General features: G+C 39.7%; 1 protein-coding gene across 3 annotated transcripts; it reads left to right on the top strand.

The window, feature by feature from the left end:
* The first annotated feature begins 575 nt into the window (after nt 1-575).
* Nucleotides 576-24,842, top strand: DCK (deoxycytidine kinase). Of its 3 annotated transcripts, none has more exons than XM_023758648.1 (8): nt 576-940; nt 2,005-2,183; nt 9,365-9,480; nt 16,189-16,382; nt 17,557-17,704; nt 19,327-19,442; nt 20,117-20,207; nt 24,018-24,842. In XM_023758648.1, exons 2-8 carry the CDS (start codon nt 2,165-2,167, stop codon nt 24,042-24,044), a joined length of 711 nt encoding a protein of 236 aa, XP_023614416.1. In that variant the 5' UTR covers nt 576-940; nt 2,005-2,164; the 3' UTR covers nt 24,045-24,842. The 3 variants fall into 3 exon arrangements, with proteins under 3 accessions (XP_023614416.1, XP_023614415.1, XP_006094466.1); XM_023758647.1 differs by having other exon boundaries at nt 2,005-2,220; XM_006094404.3 differs by lacking the exon at nt 2,005-2,183 and having other exon boundaries at nt 577-940.

The following is a 24,842-nucleotide window of genomic DNA, read 5'->3' as shown; positions in this document are numbered from 1 at the left end:
TTGGGGTTGGGTTAGTGCATTGGTGAAGAAGTAACAAAGTTTGTTAATACAGCCTGCTCTGCTCTAAATTTCCACCCCAGTTCCACTTGCTGACTTTGAACAACAGCCTCTCAGTGCCTGTTTCCTCACTGATAAATGGGGCTAATTGTGGGATCTTCAGCACTGGATTGCTAGTTAATTCATGAAAAGAGCTGGAAACTGCCTGGCTGGGTTGCCCAGCAGAACTTAGCCTGATGCTCGTCCTCCAGGCTGAGAACACAGGCCAGTGTCTGAATTTTCTAGTACACATTGCTTCAGCCCGATAAGTTCAAAGGTTCTAGTCCAACCAATTCTGTTGAGACGCTTTATCTCCACCAGCCCCACTGCAGAGGCGAGGTCCCGAGCCCAGCCCAGGTGACGACAGCAGGCAACACCCTCTGCCCTTGGGCGCCCTGCAACCTTCCGCCCCCCCCAGGTCTTTGCCAGTGGTTCCCTCCCCTCCGGAAGCACTCACTCCCCGCTCCCCCCGCGGCGTCCCCGGAAGCGGCGCGCCTGCGTCGTCGCGCGCGCGGCCCCGCCCTGTGCTCTCGCGGGATTCTCCTTGCCGGTAGCGCCCAGCGGCCCCGGCCTTGGGGGGCGGGCGGGCGAACGCGGAGGGGCCCGAGCTTACCTTCCGAGCGGCGGCGGGGAGAGGCGTGGCCTCCCCTCTGGGCGGGCGTCCGCCTCCGCGCGCCAAAATCAAATCGGAGACCCGCCGGCGCGAGATCCTGTGACTAGCCGGAGTCCAGCCTGCAGGGCGGCGGAAGCGCGAGCACCTGTGTCCACTTCCCAGCCACCAGCCCGACGCGCTCGGCCGCCCCCTGTCGAGGCATGGCCACCCCACCCAAGAGGAGCTGCCCCTCTCCCGCGACCAGCTCGGAGGGAACCCGCATCAAGAAAATTTCCATCGAAGGGAACATCGGTAAGGAACCCCGCGCAATGTCGGGTCCATAGAAGGGGGGGTCACGGCGGCGGCGAAGCGCGCGTTTGCGGCATCTCTGCTGCTCCTCAGTGAGGACCTTCCTCCCAGGCTGGCTGTGGGGCTGCGGTCTGGAATTGCCCCCTCCCTGCCCTCCTGCTCTCTGCCCTCCCAGTCCCCTCCCTGCCCCGACGGCGGCGGCGGCAGCGGCCTCCCGGGCATCTGGCAGCTCTTTGGGCCAGTTTCATCCTCTTTGTTGGGACCCCACAAAGGGAAAGTTTGTGTTTTTTTTTGGGGGGGGGGGGGGGCCAGTTCTTCCGATGCAATTGACATACGTTAAATGACCCCTTTTAGGTGTAGTCTTCAGTGAGGCCTGGCAAACATAATGTCATTCTACTACCACCAGGATCAGGGTTGAGAGCATCTCCATCACCTCGGGAAGTTCCCTGTGCCCTTTGGCAACCACTGATCTCAGTCCTTGCAGGTTTTGCCTTTTCCAGACTGTGATAGAGCGGGAATCATAGTGTGTGTAGCCTTATGTGTTATACTTTAAATTAGCAGAATGATTTTATATTCATCCATGTTGCTTGTCTCGGTAGTTCTTTTCTGTTGCCTAGTACTATTCCATTGCATGGTTATACCACAGTTTATCTCTTCCCTAGTTGTGGACATGTTTCCAATTTTCAGCGATTATGAATAAAACTGCCATAAACATTGGCGTACAAGGAAAGAGGTTTTTAATTATTTAACAGCATGGCTTTCCTCACTAACGACCCTACATCCAAGTAAACTTTGGGCTGTGATTCCAAGACCATTATGTTTCTGTTCTTTACCCAGATAGGGACAGAACACACCATTCATGCATTTTGCAAGATGCATCTGAACTTCTGGTTTTTATATATTTCCTACCACAGGGAACCCATGCCTGACATTTCCTGTTTTGAGATAATTTATTTTTTGTCTCCAAGTTATGTACTAGTCATTCATGCATACAGTGAATGGTTTTAAATTCTTACCGCATTCAAAGCACTTGAATTTTGTTTTTTGTTTCTTTAATTTTTATAAAGCAGTCGGACTTTTAAAAAGCAAGGCAAGCAGATGTTTTAGCAGCATTCCAAGAAATAGAAAAAAAGCTGGACATACCCTCAAACAGGACATTTTGTTTCATTGCTCTCATATTAAGGCACCAGTGGAAAAGATCCATATACAGTTGGACCATTGAACAACATGCATTTGAACTGTGCAGGTGAAGTTATACATGGATTTCCCCTCCAATAAATACGGTACTGTTTCTGTGATTGGGAGTCCGTGGATGCTGAGGGCAGGCTATATGCATTGATTTACGCCATTTTTTTCCCCTTAAAATTAGTGTTTTTGTTTTATTTGGGCAGATACCCAGAAGTGAAATTGTTTGGTCATATGATCACTCTATTCTTAATTTTTTGAAGAACCTCCATGTTTCCCATAGTGGTTCTACCAATATTCAACCCCATCAACAGTGCATGAGAATTCCGTTTTCTCCATAATCTCTCCAAAACTTGTAATTTGTTGTCTTTTGATAATAGCTAATCTTACAGGTGTGAGGTAATTTCTCACCATGGTTTTAATTTGTACTTTCCTGATGATTAGTGATGTTGAGCATTTGTCATATGCTTGTTGGCCATCTGCATGTCTTCTTTGGAAAATTTTTTACTCTGTCCACTTTTAAATTGGATTGTTAGGTTTTTTTTTTATTTTGAGTTGTATAGTTCCTTATATATTTTTTTATTAACTCCTTATCATATATGTCATTTGCAAATATCTTCTCCCATTCTGTAGGTTGCCTTTTCATTTTGTTTATTTTTTTCCCATGCAGAAGCTTTTTAGTTTGATGTAGTCCCACTTTCTTTTGTTGCCTTTGCTTTTGGTGTCAAATCTATAAAATCATTGCCAAGACTGATGTCAGAAAGGTTATGGCCTATATTTTCTTCTGAGAGTTTTGTGGTTTCAGTCTTACATTCAAGTCTTCAACCCATTTTAAATTTATTTTTGTGTATGGTGTAAGATAGTCGTCCAGTATCATTCTTTGGCACATGGCTGTCCAGTTTTTCCAGCACCACTTATTAAAGAGACTGTCCTTTCCCATTGTTTATTCTTGGCTCTTCTGTCGTAAGTTAATTGACCATATATGGATGAGTTTATTTCTGGGCTCTCAACTCTGTTCCATTGATCTATGTGTTTATTTTTGTGCCAGTATCATAATGTTATAATTGCTATAGCTTTGTAATATGGTGTGAATTTATGCCATTTTATATAGGGGATTTGAGCATTCGCAGGTTATGGTGACCCTGGGGTCCTGGAACTAAAATCTGAATATTTGCTAACAATTAACCTGCATTTCTGTAAGACAACATTTTGCTATTTAGATGGGCTTTATTCCTCACCACTTAGTCTTTCCTGACACTGAAGCTTTGCCTGTTACTCTTATTGCTTTTGCACTGTTGCTCATGTCCCCTCCAATTTGTCAGAGCCAAATAAGCTATAAATGTACAAATTGTTAATCTGTGTTGTAGAAAATTATTTGTGATTCTTCTCTTATTCCTAGAATTTGAGACTTAACTGTTCATTTTATTTTATATTATATTCATACTAGAGGCCTGGTGCACAAAAATTTGTGCACTGGGGGGGGGGGGGGAATCCGTCAGCCTGGCCTGTGCCCTCTCACAGTCTGGGACCCCTCGGAGGATGACCATCTGCTGGCTGAGGCCTGCTTCCCAGGGGATTGGGCCTAAGCTGGCAGTCAGACATCCCTCTGGCAGCCTGGCAGCCCTCGGGGGATGTCCACTTGCCAGCGGGGAGCAGACCTAAGCTGCAGTCGGACATCCTTAGTGCTGCTGAGGAGGCAGGAGAGGCTCCCACCACCACCGCTGTACTGGCAGCCATCAGCCTGGCTTGTGGCTGAGCAGAGCTCCTCCATGTGGGAGCGCACTGACCACCAAGGGGCAGCTCCTGCATTGAGCGTCTGCCCCTTGGTGGTCAGTGTGTGTCATAGTGACCAGTCATTCCCAGTCTTTCTGCTGTTAGGGTCAGTTTGCATATTACCCTTTTACTATATAGGATAGAGGCCTGGTGCACGGGTGGGGGCCAGCTGGTTTGCCCTGAAGGGTGTCCTGGATCAGGGTGGGGGTCCCGCTTGGGTGCCTGGCCAGCCTGGGTGAGGGGCTGATGGCTCTTTTCAGGCTGCCTGCACCCCTTTCAGGGTGGGGGTCCCAACTGGGGTGCCTGGCCAGCCTGGATGAGGGGCTGAAGGATGTTTTCAGGCTGCCCGCACCCCCTTCAGGGTGGAGGTCCCCACTGGGGTGCTTGGCCAGCCTGGATGAGGGGCTGAGGGCTGTTTTCAGACTGCCTGCACCCCCTTCAGGGTGGGGGTTCGACTGGGGTGCCTGGCCAGCCTGGATGAGGAGCTGAGGGCTGTTTTCAGACTGCCCGCACCCCCTTCAGGGTGGGGGTCCGACTGGGGTGCTTGGCCAGCCTGGATGAGGGGCTGAGGGCTGTTTTCAGGCAGGCCCAGCCTGCAACTGAAGCTGCCAGTCTCTCCTTTTTTTCTTTTTTCTTTTTTTATTCTGGGATTTATTTACCTTCTGTAATTGAAACTTTGTTGCAGCTCCAGCTCCGATGCCGGCTGTCTGAAAGCAGGTCTCTAGGGTTTGTTTTGCTTCTATAATTGAAACATAGTTGCATTTTGGAGCTGTTGCTTTCAGGCTCAGAGCCGGGTGCAGCAGGCGGGGAACCTTGGCTGCCTTCATCGCCGGGGCAACCAAGCCTCATGTTCGCTTCAGCTGCATGCTGCGCGCCATCTGTTGGCAGTAAATTTGCATATCACCTGATTAGCCAATGGGAAGCGTAGCAGAGGTATGGTTAATTACCATGTTTGTCTATTATTCGATAGGACTAGAGGCCCGGTGCATGAGATTCGTACACTGGGGTGGGGAGGGGTGCCCTCAGCCCAGCCTGTGCCCTCTGGCAGTCCGGGACCCGTCAGGGGGTGTCCGCCTGCAGGCTTAGGCCCGATCCCCAGGGGAATCGGGCCTAAGCTGGCAGGTAGACATCCATCTCGCAATCTGGGCTCTCGCATCTGGGACCCCTTGCTCCTCACTGAATGTCTGGTGATCATTTTATGTTTCACTTATTGTCCTTTTAAATGCCGTACAGTCCCTATGCTTACCCTCTCCACACAAAATCCGTGGTTACCAGTGTTTTTCCCATTATTAAATCCAATAGTCATTTAATTTATCCTTAAAAGTTTTTCTCCTCAGCTGTTCTGTCTGTTACCTTATCGACCCTCCTCTTTTCCCCCCTCTGTGTGTGATTTATTTATTTATTTATTTATTTATTTATTTATTTATTATTGATTTCAGAGAGGAAGGGAGAGGGAGAGAGAAAGATAGAAACATCAATGATGAGAGAGAATCATTGATTGGCTGTCTCCTGCATGCACCCTACTGGGGATTGATCCAGCAACCCAGGCATGTGCCCTAGACTGGAATCGAACCCGGGACCCTTCAGTCCACAGGCCGATGCTCTATCCACTGAGCCCAAACCAGCTAGGCCCTGTGTGTGATCTTTTAAAGTTCTTTCAGTTTGTTCTTTTTTTCTATTGTTTTTTTAATGTCCTAGATTTGAATGTAGTTTTATAAGTCAAAGGTAAGTTCTTTTTGCCCTCTTTGGACCCAGTTTATAAGGAAGAGGAGGCTTTACTTATAAGCATACTAAAATTGCTTTTTATTTTTATCTGTGGGGGAGGGGGGAGAGGGAGAGAGGGGGAGAAACACATTATGCTGACTGGAGATGTCTAATATAACCACATTTGGTGACTTAAGATAGAAAGGGTGTGATGGTCATTAGGAGTACTGTTGCACCCTATTAAATTTTATGTCAATACTTTTCCTACTATTAAATTGAATGTATTCCTGGGTAATTTATAAATATAATGTGTTCTGATTATACCTGAATATCTCCCCCACCCAAATATCTTCCCCACCCCAATTTCTAAGAAACTAGTGAATGATTAGATAACTTTTTTTTTTTTTAAGGATTGGATAGAGTACACACTGCACAGAACCATGAAAATAAAGTAGAGAAAACATGGCTATTGCTTGTAGGAAGTACTTTGCAAAAAAGGTTTTATAAATTTACTAGTGGTCATTGTGCACATTGAAAGGAAATAAATTAGAAGAAATATTTTAATATCGCCATTCACCCTTTCTCTATAATAAAAATGTCAACCAAATTCACGATTCACAATGATAGATTGAAACACATGCCTGCGATTGGCGCCATCAAGAGCTTTATATGTATCGCACATGCGCAAGTCAACTTAGCCTTTTATATGTATAGAATAAACTTGCTTAATTAGACCTGCTTTCTGATGTAGCCCAGTGAAGCACCCCAACTTCTCTTTCAGGTAATTACCAGCAACACAGCAGTAAATATCAACACAAAGCAGATTATTATTGTAGATCACACTGGGAGAACAAACGGTAAAATATTTAACTGCAGCAGTGTTTGACTATATTCTGCGCAGTGAGAAAACCTGAAGTCATTCTCAAGGTGCACCATTTCTTCTTTTCAGGCAGGTCAAGTTTCTAAGCTTTCGAAATCTCCGTTTTCCGGCTAATGAAAAGAAAATAGAGTTCCACTGAGTCCCCCATCTACCTGTGCAGGACTTCTGTGAGGATCAAATGAGATGAGGCATGGGAAATTGCCTCACAGACATTTGATTACAGTGTAAAATGTCTGCACCTGGCTTTGAAGCAAGCCATGTTCCTGGGCTGAAGAAACTGCAAGGAGGCTAGTTGCTAGGGAGAGGAAGCCCAGTGTTGGCTACATGATGTCATTACCTAAAGGGACACTTAGCATATTTGCCTTTTATATATATAGATGATACTGTAGTGCCATATGATTACTACTGTCCTATAATAATATGCTACTTTCCATTCTAAAACTATAGGCATTTGATGCATCTTTACGTTGATTTTATTGTTCATTTGGTTGTTTTTAAATTAGTTTTAGGTAGGAAAGTCCTGAGTTGTTTAACAGAGAATGAAGCCAGTTTGAAAAGGAAAATTTTGAAAACGTGACAGCCTAGAAAGACTGTCACTGTAGTGATAGTTTACTTGCTTATCACAGCAGTTTCCATGAGGAGGGTATTATTATTATCTCCATTGTATTATGGGAAGCAGGCTCAGAGAGGCTGGTAGTTTTCCAAAATCACACACCTAAATAAGTGGAGGAAAAACCTTAACTACTTCCCACAAAGTTATCGCTCATTGCTTGGTTAAGGAAAATGAATCTAGAACTAGGATTTTTTACGCCATAACATCTTGCCTAAAATTTCACCAGGTTTTTAAATTTTCTTTTCCATGGTTTTGGTAAACTAAAAACTAATGTGTTTAATAAGAATGGACAGGGACCCTTTTAGTTTTCATTAAAAAAAAAATCTAGAGCTGGGGAGGAGCTGAAAGGGGGATAAATGGTGATAGTAGGAGATTTAACTTGGTGTGGTGAACACAATACAATATACAGATGATATATTACAGAATTGTATACCTGAAGCCTATATAATTTTATTAACCAATCTAACCCAATAAATTCAATAATTTTTAAAAAATCTAAAAAGTAAGTTTAGGAAATTAAATGTTTTTTTAATGTATTTACTATTATAGTCATGTGCTGCTTCATGATGGGGATACATTATGAGAAATGTGTCGTTAGTTGAGTTTGTCTTGGTGAGAATATCATATAGTGCACTTACACAAACACAGATAGTATAGCCTACTACACAACTGGCTATATGGTATAGCCTAGTGCTCCTAGCCTACAAGCCTGTACAGCATGTTATTGTACAAAACAACATGAGATTAAATCAAGCACAAGAGAAAATGGTGCAATCAAAAGACAACCATGAGAGGCATGAGGCTGTTGCCAGTGTAACATAGCATATTGTTTTACAGTAAAGTTTGTATTTATTCATTTATTTATGAATTTATGTATTTATTTATTTATTTATTTATGTATTTAATCAATCTTCACCTGAGGACATGTTTAGAAAAGGAAGAGAGCAAGCGAGAGAGAGAGAGAGAGAGAGAGAGAGAGAGAGATCGATCAGCTGCTCTCTATACGTGCCCTGACCAGGAGTTGAACCGGTAACCCTTCAGTGCATAGGATGACACTCAACCAACTGAGCCACTCCAGTGGACTGTTCTGTTTTTTTTTAATAAACCAGAAGAGTAAACTCTAAAATAACTAAAAGTTATATATAGTAAATATATAAACCAGTAACATAGTTATTTGTTATCATTATCAAGTATTATGTACTTTACATAATTGTATATGCTATATTTTTATGAGTGGCAGTGCAGTAGATTTGTTTACACCAGCATGACCACAAATATATATATATAAATATAAATAAAGGGCTAATATACTAAGTGTCCGTCTGCGTAATGACGTAATGTAGCAATGCCCATCTTCCTCTTCCTAGCAACTAGCCTCCTTGCAGTTTCTTCAGCCCAGGAACATGACTTGCTTCAAAGCTAGGTGCAAACATTTTACACTGTAACCAAATGTCTGAAGCATTTCCCTGTGCCTCATCTCATTTGATCCTCACAGAAGTCCTGCACAGGTAGATGGGGGACTCAGTGGAACTCTATTTTCTTTTCATTAGCCGGAAAACGGAGATTTCGAAAGCTTAGAAACTTGACCTGCCTGAAAAGAAGAAATGGTGCACCTTGAGAATGACTTCAGGTTTTCTCACTGTGCAGAATATAGTCAAACACTGCTGCAGTTAAACATTTTACCGTTTGTTCTTCCAGTGTGATCTACAATGATAATCTGCTTTGTGTTGATATTTACTGCTGTGTTGCTGGTAATTACCTGAAAGAGAAGTTGGGGTGCTTCACTGGGCTACATCAGAAAGCAGGTCTAATTAAGCAAGTTTATTCTATACATATAAAAGGCTAAGTTGACTTGCGCATGTGCGATACATATAAAGCTCTTGATGGCGCCAATCGCAGGCATGTGTTTCAATCTATCATTGTGAATCGTGAATTTGGTTGACATTTTTATTATAGAGAAAGGGTGAATGGCAATATTAAAATATTTCTTCTAATTTATTTCCTTTCACTGTGCACAAATTCGTGCACTGGGCCATTAGTATGTGAATAATGCCTGTGCTAAAACGTTAGACATCTATGTGTCTCTAGGTGATAGGAATTTTTCAGCGTCATTATAGTCTTGAGGGAACCACCAAAATACATGTAGTTCAACATTGAGTGAAATGTTGTTATGCTGTGCATGATTATACCTTTTGAAAAGCTGAAGACTATTTTCGCTTTTTTCCCCCTGATAAGTTATTTTCCTCAGTTTTACTTTTCCTCTTCACAATAGCTGCAGGGAAGTCAACATTTGTGAATATCCTTAAACAAGTCTGCCAGGATTGTGAAGTGGTTCCTGAACCTATTGCCAGATGGTGCAATGTTCAAAGTACTCAAGATGAATTTCAGGTATGAAAATAAAATTTAACTAAGTAAAATAAAAACCGTTTGGCTTAGAGAAGCAATAGTATTTAATCTCTTGGGTGTTTGCTTGTTTTTCCTTTTTCCAATGAAACTTTGAAATCTAGCTTTAAGTCTTTATGTTCATTTGGGTAGTAGTACAAGGATGTTTATCTATGTAAACATTGGACAATATGCATCTAAGATTTATGTACTTGATTATATCTAAGTAAAATTTTTAAAGTTTTCAAAAATTAATTTAAATGTTTTAAAAAATCTAGTTGCAAGTTAAATTCCTTGAGTTGCTTTTTACTTTTTGTTTAAAAAAACATAAGCAAACAAGAAAAACAAAACTACCCAGTAACTGAATTTTATTAGTTTATTTTTTAAGTCTTTTGTCTTAGAATGAACTGTTTAGGCTCCCATTTCTGTGTACTGTCATTTTTTCCAGACTTTCATCCTGGACACAAGTTTCAATTTCTCAGCATTATTCATTCTATGTTGTGAATGAGAAAAAGGGAATAACAGTTATATTTATTTAAAAAAATACATTTATTTTTATTGACTTCAGAGAGAAAGGGAGAGGGAGAGAGAATCATTAATGGGCTGCCTCCTGAACGCCCCCCACTGGGATTGAGCCCACAACCTGGGCATGTGCCCTGACCAGGAATTGATGCTCAACCACTGAGCCATGATGGCTGGGCAAATCTCATTTTTTTATAGCACAATTTTTTATTGTATGTGTATGAAGGAGAGATATCTAATTGCTAATACTTTTATTTCTGGAGAAATGAAGATTAAAACTGAAAGCTGCATAGCTGTATAGCAGAAACCTTCACAATGGGAATGTGTGCTTAAAGCTTTGTTAGAGCTGAGGTGGACAGAAGATTGAAAAAAAGTCTATGTTTTAGAGTTTAGCTGTTGGTATAAGGAATCTGGAAATAACTGGGACCCTTCAGTCCACAGGCCAACGCTCTATCCACTGAGCCAAACTGGTTAGGGCACAAGGAGAAATTATTATTAAAATAATCTGTTGCCTGACCAGGCATGGCTCAGTGGTTGAGCATCTACCTGTGAACCAGGAGGTCACTGTTCAATTCCTAGTCAGGGCACATGCCTGGGTTTTGGGCTAGATCCCCAGTAGGGGTATGCAGGAGACAACCAATCAATGATTCTCTCTCATCATTGATATTTCTATCTTCCTCTCCCTTCCTCTCTGAAATCAATCAATCAATCAATCTATCTATCTATCATTTATCTATCTATCTATCTATCTATCTATCTATCTATCATCTAAAATAATCTGTAAACTTTGAGGATGTTTAATTTTGAATAACTAAAGGTATTTTCTCACACACCTATTTGCCAGGTGTAGTTAACTTTAGGTCTAGAACCCATTCAGTACACCCAAATCCTTAGAATACTCAGGACTAAGGCTTGAAGGGACTTCATTTCTATATGGATCAATTTTCTTTTCTGCTGGGGAAAAGCATGGTTAGCCTTTAGCAGAATTTTAAAATGGGCAAATTTGTACACTTCTTTCGTTCAACATTTTTTTTATTAACATATGATATAACTAAAGAAAAGTATATAAAACCTATGTACAGTTTGAAGAACAATTTTAAGGCTGCTATCTTTCTAACCATCATCCAAGTCAAGAAAGAGAACATTACTATCATTATAGAAGTTCTTCTCAAGTTACAATAGTTCATTCCCTAGATGAACAACTCCACTGGGATAATCACTCATAAAATAATTTTTGTGGTAATAATTTTCCTGATTTCTAAAAATAATTTGACCATAAATGAACATGTTTCTAAGAAATACAACTTAATTTTGTCTGTTTTTGAATATTATAAACAAAATCAACCGTTTACATTCTTTTTCCTCTTGTATCTTTTGCTTGGTAAGTTGGTGAAAATTGTCCATATTGTTGCATGCAGCTATAGCTTGTTCATTTTCATTGCCATATAGTATTAAATTGTATTCATATGTCACTATTTGTGCATTCTACACCTGTGATCAAATTTTGAGTGGTTTCTAGCTTAGTTGCTGTAAAAACAGCTCTGCTGTGAACATGAATCCTGGGGCACAAATGCAAGATTTTCTCTAGGAATAAAATAAAATTATTGGACAGTGGGGTGTACGTAAGATGCTTGTTTTCCAAAGTGTTTTTATTAGTTTACAGTTCCCACAGTGTACTCAAGCTATTACTACTCCATATCTTTGCCAGTATTTAGTATTGCTCAGCTTCCTAATTTTTGGCATTCTGCTAAATGTTTAATATATTTTGTTTTTAATTTGTATTTTCCTGATTACTAATGAGATTGTGCTCCTTTATTTAATTAATTAATTTGTCATTTTGTTTTTTTGTATTTCTTTTGTGAAGTCCCTGTTCAGATCCTTTTGCTCATTTTCTTTTTAAATCTTCTATCTTCTTCCACCCTGCATCTTTCTTCCTAAAGTATGTCTCAGGGCCTCTTTCACTAAAGTGCCCCACTCAAGTTTGCTTACCTTTAGAAATGAGACTTGTGTTCTAAAAATGCCTCTTTACTCCCATTTCTGGGATCAACTGTCAGTGCAGTTATAATCAGGTGTTAGGTAGAAAGCCAAATTAAAACAATGTCAAAAATAGAGACGGGATTCTTTCATTGGGGCAGTGTTAGACTAGATTGGATTAGGTGACCTCCAGTTAAGGTCCATTTTAGTTTTAATGTCATAAGCTTCTAACTCATGAAATATATATGACTGTTTTGTTGACACATTAAATGTCTCTGCCTCTCAGTATACCTCACATTAATCAGTTTCTGTATAACAGAAACTGATATATAAAAACCAATATGCCAAAATTTTAAAGGCTTTTTAATTTTTATTTATTTATTTTTAAAAAAATAGACATTTATTATCAAGTGAAAAATACAGGCTGTTAAAGGCTTTTTTTAAAAAAATATTTTTATTTCTGAGAGTAAGGGGGAGAGAGAGAGAGCGAGAAAGAAAGAGAGAGAAACATCAATGATGAGAGAGAATTGCCTGCCATTGATTGATTGCCTGCCTGATCTACTGGGGATCGATCTAGCCTGCAACTGGGACATGTGCCCTTGACTGAAATCAAACCCAGGACCCTTTAGTCGCTTTATTCACTGAGCCAAACCAGCTAGGGCCAAAATGCCAAAATTTTAATTTGCAGAGAGAAATGTAATTACCAAATTCATTGAATTAGGTCAATCCAGTCTCAAAGTAGGCCCATAATTCTCAACTATTAGAAGGAACTCTTAAAAATCGCAATGATTTGGGGTGCTTTTAAAAATAAGCAGTTCCTTATGGATGCCTCCTGGTTAAAAATGACTGCCCTGCCCTGGCTGGGTGGCTCAGGTTGGTTGTGGGTTCGATTTCTGGTTAGGGCACATACCTAGGTTGCTGGTTCAGTCCCCAGTTAGGGTTCGTATGGGAGGCAACTGATCAATGTTTCTCACATAAGTGTCTCTCTCGCTCTCAAAAAAACAAACACACCAATAATAAAAAATGACTGCCCTAGTGAATCACTGTTAGTGTTGGAAGTGTATTGAACTCTGGTTGATATTGGAGAGGAAATGTTGCAAACATTGCATTCATATGCATGGGAAGACAGTTTATACTAGGAAGGTTGTCTGTTTAGAATCAGAGTCAGGGAATTAGTTATATTATTGATTACTGATGTCATCATACTGTGACACATTGATGCATCTGTCATCATTTTGAAAATCTTTTGGCTTCATGGACCTGATACTTGTGTTTATGGACTGGGGTATTTCTTCACATGTACTAGAGTCAAATTTCCAAACTGACCTTTCTTTAAAACTACTGTGGAGATGCTGCTATTATTATTATTATTATTATTATTATTAACATATACTTTTATCAGACTACTGCAATCCAGTCATATGTTACAATTTGATTACCTCCATTGGATTTTGGTGCTCATTCTCTGAGGATAGTTTTCTTTGGGTGTGTATTGAGAGCTACTATGTTGTTAGTCCTTTGTACTTCTAGGTGGAGTTTCAGACAGTGTGTGGGATGTTAAGGGATACCTCAACTTGATCCAGGTTTTTGTTAGGGAATAAGAAAGGAGTCAAGAGTGTGACAGGAGTTAAAGCACAATAAATTTATTAAAGTGATAGTCTGAACTAGAGAAGTGAGAGCAGGTGACCTCATACTGAATACCTCAGTGGGGTCTGGGTGGAAGGTTTTTATTAAACGTGGGCAAGGGGGGTGTGGAATAGGATGGTCCTCTGCTTGTGACACTGGTGGGGTGACTGCTGTTGCCATTCATCCTTGTCTCTTCTCAGGGAACAGGTGGTCAGTGAAGGTTGTGTGTGTGATGTTCCAGCCAAGTTGAAAGAGGGTTAGAGCTTGCGGCCTTTGTTCCCTATTCTAACTTTCCTGCCTCATGAGGATAGTATTTTGGGGTACAAGATTGTAGAGTGTGAGGGTGGTGGACGAGTGTATTCCCTGTACACTTTAAAAAAAATCCTCACCCATGGATATTTTTCACTGATTTTAAAAAGAGGAGGGGGAGAGAGAGAAATATCAATGTGAGAGAGAAACATTGATCAGTTGCTTCCTGTATGTGCCCTGATGGGATGAAACGGCAACCTAGGTATGTGCCCTGACTGAGAATCGAACCCGCAACCTTTTTGGTGTACTGGACAGTGCTCAACCAACTGAGCCACCCAGCTGGGCTGGATACTTTATTTTTTCTGGACCTCCACTAAACTCAAGAAAGGGGATTTCCTTTTTTCATACTGAATACCTTTTTTTTATACCCATCCCTGATCTAATCCTTAAGGTTAGAGTGTGAATCACCCATTGTCCAAATCTCAGTTTTCTTAGAATATCATCAGTAGTGTAAAGTAGACTGTCTTCAGTTTCAACCCTTTCAAGGCCAGTCCTGATTTGGATGTTCTCCATTTAATCACACTCTGGGCAGTTGGTGTAGAGCTGGAAGAATTGGGCTGTTGATACTCTTGATCTGTTCTAGTCAGAACCTAAATTTTCACCTGTTAGCTTAGCTTGGGTTTTTCTTTTTTTAAGCTTTTTTTTTTAACCTGCCACCTAGTGGCTGTAATGTTGCTATGTATTGACAAGCTGCCACAGATATTAGCAAAATAATGAGACTAAGTGCCATATAAGATGTATCTCCCTTACCTTCTCTTCCCATTAAGATTATCTTTAAAATATGCCATCAATGCCCTAATCGGTTTGGCTAAGTAGATAGAGCATCGGCCCGTGGACTGAACGGTCCTGGGTTTGATTCCGGTCAAGGGCATGTATCTTGGTTGTGGGCTCTATCCTCAGTAGGGGTTGTGCAGGAGGCAGCTGATCGATGTTTCTCTCTCATTGATGTTTCTAACTCTATCCTTCTCCCTTCCTCTCTGTAAAAATCAATAAAATAATATTTTAAAAATATGCTCCATCTCCTTTTGAAGAAATGAGGAAATGTGTCTTATAAAATCTGGTGTCAGTATTGAAATAAATTTAACATGACCTGGTTTTTCTGTTTCATTGGATTCTTTTTCACTGCAGGTAAATGCAAATGTTATTTGATCTACTCATAGACCTTCTTTGAAGGAGTATCTTAACAAAACTTCTTTGAAGTTTTGTTAAGAAAAAATGCATGTTAATTACTTAAAAGTTTATGAAATTATTTTAGACCTGCCAAACTTTACTAAGTAACAATACATGATGAAAATATTCTTTGAAAACACAAATTTAACTACCTTTTCTTTTGAAGGGGAATGCTTGCAGTAGTTAAAAGTACAGGATAAGGGACATGCAAATTAGTTGTCATTAGTAATCGCTGAGAAAAGGAAGGAAGCACATTACTTTTGCGGCCAAAATGGAGGTCACAAAAATTATGCATTAAGGTTCTTAGGGTATTTACTTATACTTTTGACACAATCTAATAAACTTATTTTCTGATTAGAAGGGGCTGTCAAGGAAGGGACTTTAAAGAGGTAACCGTGTTGACCACCTGACATCCAAGGAGAAAATAGAAAAACTGAAAACAGACAGGAACTAAAAAGGAATACCAATTTTGACTCATTTACTACTATTATAAGATGAAATAACAACTTGAAAAATGTATGCCTGATATTTTTATGTGTAGAATGGAAGCTTGTGCTTGATTGCTAACTTCTCTTGTGTATCCAGCAGTCAGTATTCATAAAGTTGTGAGTCTCAACAGGGAATGGTGGGGCTTATAAACTAGAGAGCATGTGTCCTACCTAGTGAAGCACATGTGGCTTTGCTCTAACTGATTTTTACCAAGAGGAAATACAGGCACAGTATTACTTTGTTTTCCTATTTTTAAAAAGAAGATAAACATCCAGCTATATTATATGAAATTATTTAGCTTTTAGATATTGACAACTAATTTAAATGTCTTAAGAGTTCCATTTGGGCCAAACAAATAATTTCTGACATAGGCTGTTTGTGACCTCTTGTGAAAAAGATCTAAGGAATTGGTGGTTAAGCTAGCTTTTCAAATTCTTCCAGGCTTCAGGTAACCTAAAAATACAGTGGGAAAGAGAAGAAAGAAGAGGACTTACTCATTTTGGTTTTGCTAATCATGATGCATTTATTTATCCAACTTCTCTTTATGAGCTTTTTAAAAAAATTAAAATAAGCCTATTGATCATTAACTTTGCTTTTTGTTTCTTTTTTTCAAATTTGAAACAGGAACTGACTACATCTCAGAAAAGTGGTGGGAATGTTCTTCAGATGATGTATGAGAAACCTGAGCGATGGTCTTTTACCTTCCAGGCATATGCCTGCCTCAGTCGCATACGAGCTCAGCTTGCCTCTCTCAACGGCAAGATCAAAGATGCAGAGAAACCTGTATTATTTTTTGAACGATCTGTGTATAGTGACAGGTATATATAAATTACTTGTACTTATTAGGTTGGATCCTTGGCTTAGAACTGGAATTTTTTTTTTCTTTCTATTTCTTTGGATTCAAAGTAATAAGAGAGGTTGAGTTGGGGATTTGAGATGGAGAATGACATTTAATACTTTTAGCAGTTTCAAACTAATGGCATTAGGGAAGTTATAGTATTTGCTAGAGGCCCGATGCACAAAATTAGTGCAAGAGTAGGCCTTCCTGCCCCTGGCTGCCAGCACCAGCTTCCCTTTGGTACCCAGGACCTGGGCTTCCCTCACAGCCCTGGCTTCGTCTGGAAGGTCGTCTGGAAGGACATCCAGTCTAATTAGCATATTATACTTATTATTATAGATAATTTCTCGATTCCATGGAAACTATAGGGAATATGTGGCCATCTCATTCAAATTTGTAGAGAAATTTTTTTCCTCCAACCCTCTTAAAATTCTCATCTGCTCTGGTTAAATCTGAACTATATTGTAGACTCACCTGGAGCAAGAAGGTAAAAAATCTTTAAGGGGGCCTTGGAATTACCCTGGGTATGCAAGGATTCTTTTAATCTCTAGAGTTAGCTCAGAACAGGGGTTCTCAAACTTTTGTTCTCAGGACCCCTTTCCATTCTTAATAATTATCGAGAAGTTCAAAGATCTTTGTGTCTTATTCATATTTCTGTTATTAGAAATTAAGATTGAGAAATGGAAAAATTTATTTAAAGTTAGTTATAAAAACTCATATAAACATAAATAACATACTAGTGAAAATTACATTTTTCAAAGCAAAAAGAAATAGTGAGAAGAGCATTTTACATTTCTGTGAATCTCTTTAATGCCTGATTTAATGGAGGACAGCTGGGTTCTCATTTATGGTTCTGTATTTACTCTGTTGAATATATTTTTTTGGTTGAAGTATAAAGTTATCTGGCCTCTCACACAAAACCCCTGGAAAGGTCTTGGGGTGTACCAGGGGTCCTAACACCACATTTCTGAGAACCACTGGCAATACATAATTTTCTGTATTTGGAGATACTCTATTGGTTTTTTTTTTCTGTTATCCAAGGCATTATCTGCCACAGATTTTAGGAGAAGTTTCCATGTCCATTTGGTAGATCCATCTTCTCTTTTCTATTTCTCTGTATTTTTTGGAAAGGATTTATGTAAACTCTCTTTCAGGTATATTTTTGCATCTAATTTGTATGAATCTGAATGTATGAATGAAACAGAGTGGACAATTTATCAGGACTGGCATGACTGGATGAATAACCAATTTGGCCAAAGCCTTGAACTGGATGGAATCATTTATCTTCGAGCTAGTCCAGAGGTGAGACTTAATAAACATTTGCTTGTTCCTTTGAAAATTTAAAGTAATATTTAGAAAATTTTTAGTGTTATGCAGTGAAGGCAGAATAATAAACTTCACTCTCAACCCTCTAGATTCCTACCTCCAAATTAAAAACTGAGAACTGTGTAGATAGAAGCATTCTATTTTCTCAGCAAACTAGAAACCCAGATTTGGCAGGTTGCTCTTTTAGGTTCTTGTTTGTTCTATCTCAGTTCTGTTCTTCATTATTTCTTAACTTTTGCAGAGTATCTTATCACAACTAGATTAAGAAACTTGCTTAAGCAACTTCTAGAATATGGGCTTCATGAGGTGAGACTTTGGATATTTTAATTACTGTTGAATTTTCACTGTCTAGAATAAGCCTTGGATACACAGTAAATATTTGCTGAATGAATGGCAAAATTGATAAGAGGAAATCTTTCGTGGTTTTGGTTTGGAATGGGTGGGTAGTAGCAGCTATAGTTGAGAAGAGACTTAGTGGACCCTTGCCATTTTTAGTTAAGGGAGTTTACTTGAAATTGTGCCTTTCATCATAGGTTGTAACATAGCTATTGTTTACATATGAAATTATGTAATGAATGCAGGAAGACCAAGTGGGATGCCTTTCATAAAACTAACCTAAATGAGAGCTTACATTTATTAAATTTCTGGTTTTGGTGCTTGCATTCCCATTTTTCTTAGATTTTTATTTCTACTTATTCCTTGAGTCACAAAGTAGGTTCTGATGAATGTAAATGTTACAACTCCTAGCCTGAAAGAATACTGTGTTATATTGAAGCTCAATTTTCAAAGGAACTATGTTTTTGATTCTAAGTGATGATTTTGTTCTTCTAATATCAAGTAAACCAGAATTTAATAATAATTTTGAAATTTACTTTTATTTCTGAAAATAATTTTTTAATTATGAAAATAAATGCAAATATAGAAGAAAGAATAATGATAATTTCATTGTTAGAAACAGATAATATCTTAAAGTCTAATATAAATCTATTATTTCATTAATATTATTTATGATATCCTTTGATTAGAGGATCATTTAATTATTTGAAAAGAGAATTTATAATAGAATTAGCAGCACAGTTTTATTCTGAACTTTTTTCTTTTCATCAAACTTATTTTAGACAATACATTTCAAATGTGGGTGCCAAAGGTTTATAGACTTATTTTTGAAAGTGCTATTTGGTTTAGATCCACCAAATCGTTGAAAAGTATAGGGAGGGAAAAAGGAACTATTGTTTGTTCTTGGAAGGAATAGAGATTTTCGTTAGCATGACTAAAAAGACACTAAAGAAGAAAAATTTAATGGCACCAGACAAGAATAATTGTCCCCCCCACCCTCTCTTCTTTTTCATTTTTTAATATATTTTGGTTGATTTCAGAGAAGAAGAGAGAGGGAGAGAGAGATTGAAACATCAATGATGAGAATCATTGATCAGCTGCCTCCTGCATGCCCCCTACCCCCTACTGGGGATCGAGCCTGCAACCCAGGCATGTGCCCTTGACCGGAATCGAACTCGGGACCCGTCAGTCCCCAGGCCGATGCTCTATCCACTGAGCCAAACCAGCCAGGGTTACCCTCTCTTCTTATTGCTTGCTTTTAGAAATGCTTGAGTAGAATATATTTACGGGGAAGAAATGAAGAACAAGGCATTCCTCTTGAATATTTAGAGAAGCTTCACTACAAGCATGAAAGCTGGCTCCTGCACAGAACACTGAAGTAAGACTTCCTTATTCTTATTTACTACTCATTTTTAATACTTCTGTCAAATTTTAATTAAAAATGTACAATATGTCCAATTTTTTATTTTCAAATTAGGTGTGGATTTTGATTCTTTTTATTTCAATGAGATCCATTTCCTTAAAGTTTTTATAGCTAATTTCCCCCAGTGGTATTGATAGCATAATATAAGGAATTTCACATTAAGTGATAAAGTAGGAAATATATCTGTGTATATTATTTAGGTACTCTCTTTCAGAGACTATTTTAAAGTAAAATATTTCACATTTGTTTCTTAGATCAAGACTTGGGAGGTAGTATAGCATAATTTTTAAGAGTATGTACCTTGGACAATCTCTTGAGTTTCAGAGTGGTCTCCTTGAATTTTAGTTTTATCTTTAAAATGCAAACATTCCTCCTATGCAGTATGTTTTTGGTTTTTGAGGACTGTTACATATCACAATGCCTAGCTTTATATATTATACCTGAGATTTTTAGATATGTGTACGTAAATCTAGGTGAGAAAGAAGGGGCTGTCCGATGAAGTACTTACAGAATAACTTTAATAGAAAAATGACTGACATTTTGATTTTTCTGTGTTATAATAATGAGTTTTTCGTTTTTCTCTTATTTATTGCTTTTTCTAACTGTTTTGTTCATCACTCTTTAAATAGAACCAACTTTGATTATCTACAAGAAGTGCCTGTCTTAATATTGGATGTTAATGAAGACTTTAAAGACAAACACGACAGTCTGGTTGAAAAGGTAGATTTATACAAAGAGTATAAACTAGTATTTGCTTGGTCTTGTCTAAAAAGGTATTCTAATTTGTGAGAAAACAATTTTCTAACAGAAATGACTACATAAAGTTACATTAAGGGGCAATTAAAAGCTTTAGAGGGATTTAGACTATTTAGATTGTAATCCTAACTTGTAATTCTAGCTTTGTGGCCTTACCTAAAATAAGGAGCTTTTTAATCCTTTAGTTCCTTTATCTGAGATACAGGAATATTCACAAAAGTTCTTGTTTGCTTCTCTGCTTTTTCCTCTTTCCCTATACCACCAATCTTTAGCCATTTTAATAATAAACTATTTGTTTATTTTTTCAACTAAATTCAATATGAAGAATACTTGAAATTGTAAAATACAGATCTTATCCATTTTTATGTTAGCTGAAGTCTTGAGATGAAAGGAGTTTTAGTTTTGAAATTTATTTGACTGGGGATCGAGCCCACAACCCTGGCATGGGCCCTGACCTAGAATTGAACCGTGACCTCTCCTGGTTCATAGGTCGCTGCTCAACCACTGAGCCATGCTGGCCTGGCTATTTGGGATCTTGTCAATGATGAATTGTCATTGTCTAATCATTGAGTCATTGTCTTAATCAGAGTTAATCTATGCCCCAGATGTTTGGTATATTCTATTTAAGTGAGTGATGCCTTTATTGATAAAGATACTGGGAGAGAACTTATTAATGAATGCTTGAGAGAGAATAGTCATGAGAAGTATATAACAAATATTTATGTATTTGTGTTAATTAAATTAGTGATCTAAGGTCTAAAGAAACCACACTTTTGTGTTCATTTAGTTTTGAGATAAATTTGACATTTCTTTTCTCCTGTCACAAAATGTTTGCTATTTCCTAATAGGTACTTGACATTCATTAAGGGATATATCTCAAGAATTTTTAAAACCTCAACATATTAGATAACTACTATCGCAGATACTTGTTTTTCCATCATATAAATTAAAGCATATCTGGAAAATTCAAGTGACTTCTTTCTTATTATAAATGATATTTAAAAATATAGGATGGAATTCACTTAAATGATAACTATTAAAATAAATTAAGTCAGCCATTGAAGCACTAACAGCCAACCATCATTTTAACGGAAATGAATCTGTAAAACCATTTTTTAAAATTTTATTGTAACATTTCTGTGAAGATTGACTAGAAATCATTTTGTATTATTTATTTTTTGTCTCCATTAATAATGTTAGCAGTTGGTTTTCTTTTTGAAATATTTTTACATGGCAATAATTGTTGTCTATTCAGGAGAATTACTGTGTAGTCTAGAACGTGAAGAGAATAGAATCTTGTTACTGTGCTGTTGGTTAGTTGGCTAGATTCAGTCACTGCTTATATTACCTTTCCTCATACTTTAACATTAGAGTATATATAAGATTCAAATTTGTGCGTCAGAGAAATTATAGAAAATTAACTGGGGGAGGGGGAAATATTGCAAGAAAAGAAAAATTACAGATATGTTACGTGTCTGAACCTTCAGAATTGTTTAAACCATTGCAGTTATTAATGTTATCAATACTAAAGCTGCACATGTCAGTGGTCTGAGGTATTATAAAGAGATAAAATTATGATTATAAAATTAAAGATTATAAAACTAGAGATTATGGCTGTTATAGAACTATATCAATCTTAGGCTAAATTGAATAACTCCTTTAATTACATTTTATGTCATTCAGCTTTTACTACTAAAGTATTTATTAATACACTAGAGCAGTAATGGCGAACCTATGACACGCGTGTCAGAGGTGACACGCAAACTCATTTCTTTGGTTGATTTTTCTTTGTTAAATGGCATTTAAATATATAAAATAAATATCAAAAATATAAGTGTTTTACTATGGTTGCAAATATCAAAAAATTTCTATATGTGACATGGCACCAGAGTTAAGTTAGGGTTTTTCAAAATGCTGACACGCCGAGCTCAAAAGGTTCGCCATCACTGCACTAGAGGCTCGGTGCACAAAATTTGTGCACTTGGGGGGTGGTCCCTCAGCCTGGCCTGTGTCCTCTCGCAGTTCGGGAGCCCTGGGGGGATGTCCGACTGACGGCTTAGTGGGCCTAAGCCGTCAGTCGGGCATCCTTAGCATTGCCACGGAGGTGGGAGAGGCTCCCACAACTGCCGCTGTGCTTGCCAGCCATGAGCCCGGCTTCTGGCTGAGCGGCGCTCCCCGTGGGAGCACACTGATCACTATGGGGAAGCTCCTGCGTTGAGTGTCTGCCCCCTGGTGGTCAGCGCGCATCATAGTGATCGGTTATTCCACCATTCGGTCATTTGCATATTAGTCTTTTATTATGTAGGATAGTAGACGAGGCCTCCTAGAACCATAAGAAATGCAAAAAATTCACTGTTAACTCATTCTCGAATTGCTCCCACTTAAAATCAAATTGCCCACCCTGTGGGGCATGTGCTGCACCTTGGGAACCACTGGGCTTGACACTTTTCCTCTCTGAGCTTCATTTCTGAATATATACGCATATACCATGGGAACTGTAATCTCTTCTCCGCCTACCTCACTGGGTTGTCATGAGGAGGTTCTGAGGTAATAAACCTAGAAATGTTTCATCAAGTAAGTGATCTCTAAACGGGAAGGGATTGTTATTTCTAAGCTCACGGGTACCCTCGCAGGTAGCAGGTGCTGATTAGGGGAGGAGGGCATGATTGTTTCCTGAGACTGTAGCTATGGAAGCTTTGCAGAGGGTTCCGCAGGTCTCGGAGGAGTGGGCTTTGGCCAGCAGCCCTGTAGCAGTGGTTGTCCCTGGAGGCGCTGGTGGGGGGCAGGGCTTTAGGGGGGCGCTAGGGGGGTGGTGAGGCCGAAGGGGGAGTAGCTTTCAAACCTTCCTGCTTGGCTGTTTTGCAGCTGTACCTGCTCAGGGCGGGGCTCCAGTCTCCTGGAGCGGGTTGGGAGCCAGCCCAGGGCGGAGCCAGGTGGGCTAGGAGGGCGGGTTTAGTCGCGCCCCCAGCGAGGTTCAGCGCACTTCTGACTTCTGCTGCGGAGACGGCGCTGCTGCTGTGGGGGCAGAGGGCGGGAAGGGTCTGACCCTGTGGGGGCCCCTCAGGCCTGCCTCCACCCGGGTCTGGAGTTGTAGGGAGAAGAGGTGTGCCCAGCCCCAGCGGAGGGGGCCCAGCAGTGGAAGGCCGTGGGCCCCGGGTGCCTGGGGGCACTGACAGGTGGTCACCGGCGTGCTATTGTGGGTGCCCCTGGCGGGGGTGGCGGGGGAAGAGATCTGGAGTCGGAGGTGCGGGCTGCAGCTACCCCCGAGGCTGGGTCTTCTCTCCATCCGGTCAGCTTCCCCATCACCCTGGGGGTGCAGGGGCTGGGGTAGAGTGTCCTTCCCCCCGGGGGTGCAGGGGCTGGGGTAGAGTGTCCTTCCCCCGGGGGTGCAGGGGCTGCGGTAGGGTGTCCGTGCAGGGGGATTGGAAGAGCTCCCCCGTGGCCGCTTCCTCTTCCATCTTTGCAGTCTGGGCTCCTGTCAGGCAGTCTCCTCAGACCCCTAGGAACTTGGCTCCGGCCACCTGCCCCGTGCTGCACGCATAGCCTCCTGCTGGTCTGTCAGTATGCAGATTGGTAGTTACTGGGACACTGCAACGGACAATTAGCATATTACCTCTTTATATGTATAGATCTTTTAAAGTAAATGCTACGGCTTTGTGATAGAGTTATTTATACAGGTGGGTCCTCAATTGTTATATACTTTTAAATGAAGATGAATATTATTTATCTCAAATTAGTCAAATAATTATATTAATATGTTTTTCCTCCTCTCAGGTCAAAGAATTTTTGAGCACTTTGTGATCTTGCTGAAGACTTCAGGGAGAAAAATGATTCCAGACACTTCAGCTTTGTGTATCTTTGTAGCTTTGTATTTATACAAGTCTCTTTAGAAAACCCAAGTGTTTAACCATTTTTGTTCCAAGAAAAAATGATTTTTTATGAGTCCTATATGAAAGTTTATGACCAGCTTCTTCCCTCCCTCCTTCCCTCCCTCCCTCCCTCCCTCCCTCCTTCCCTCCCTTCCTTCCTTCTTCCTTCCTTCCTTTGTATAAAAACCAGACATTTAATTATCTCTCATGGCAAGAAGTCTGGAGGTAGATGGTTCCAGAATCACTATAGTGGCTAAAGGTCCTATATCACAAAGGACCCACGCTTCTCTGTCTTTCCCCTGTTATCCTCCTCAGCAGGTTGGCTTTTTTCCTGGTGCTTCTCATCTCATTGTTGACTAGTTTTTTAACTGGATTTCTTAACTGGAAACTTTGTTTCATAGAAAATGGTAATGTGTCTGGTGTAAATTAGCACAAAAAGTTGAAAAGTGGAATTTAAGGAATCTCTAGAAAAAGAATTGTTTTATTTTAAGTACTTTGATCCATTGCCTTCCCTTCTATCTCAATTTATGTGGAAGATAAGATCAGATGTAATATTTAATCCATTGATATTTATTAGTGTGTCTATAATATTTTCATAGAGGAGCAAGTTAGACTATGTTCCCAGTTTGTAATGGCATACATCTGTACTATGGGTGAGACTTCATCTTTTTGCATGGGGTTTTGGATGATTAAAGAGGAAATGTTTCTTAAAATACAACTTATAAGCGCC

This window comes from Myotis lucifugus, unplaced genomic scaffold (genome assembly GCF_000147115.1).
Source record: "Myotis lucifugus unplaced genomic scaffold, Myoluc2.0 scaffold_136, whole genome shotgun sequence".
In the NCBI taxonomy this organism is placed as follows: Eukaryota; Metazoa; Chordata; class Mammalia; order Chiroptera; family Vespertilionidae; genus Myotis; species Myotis lucifugus.
The sequence above is the reverse complement of the archived record's forward strand: the minus strand, read 5'-3'. Positions and strand labels throughout refer to the sequence as shown.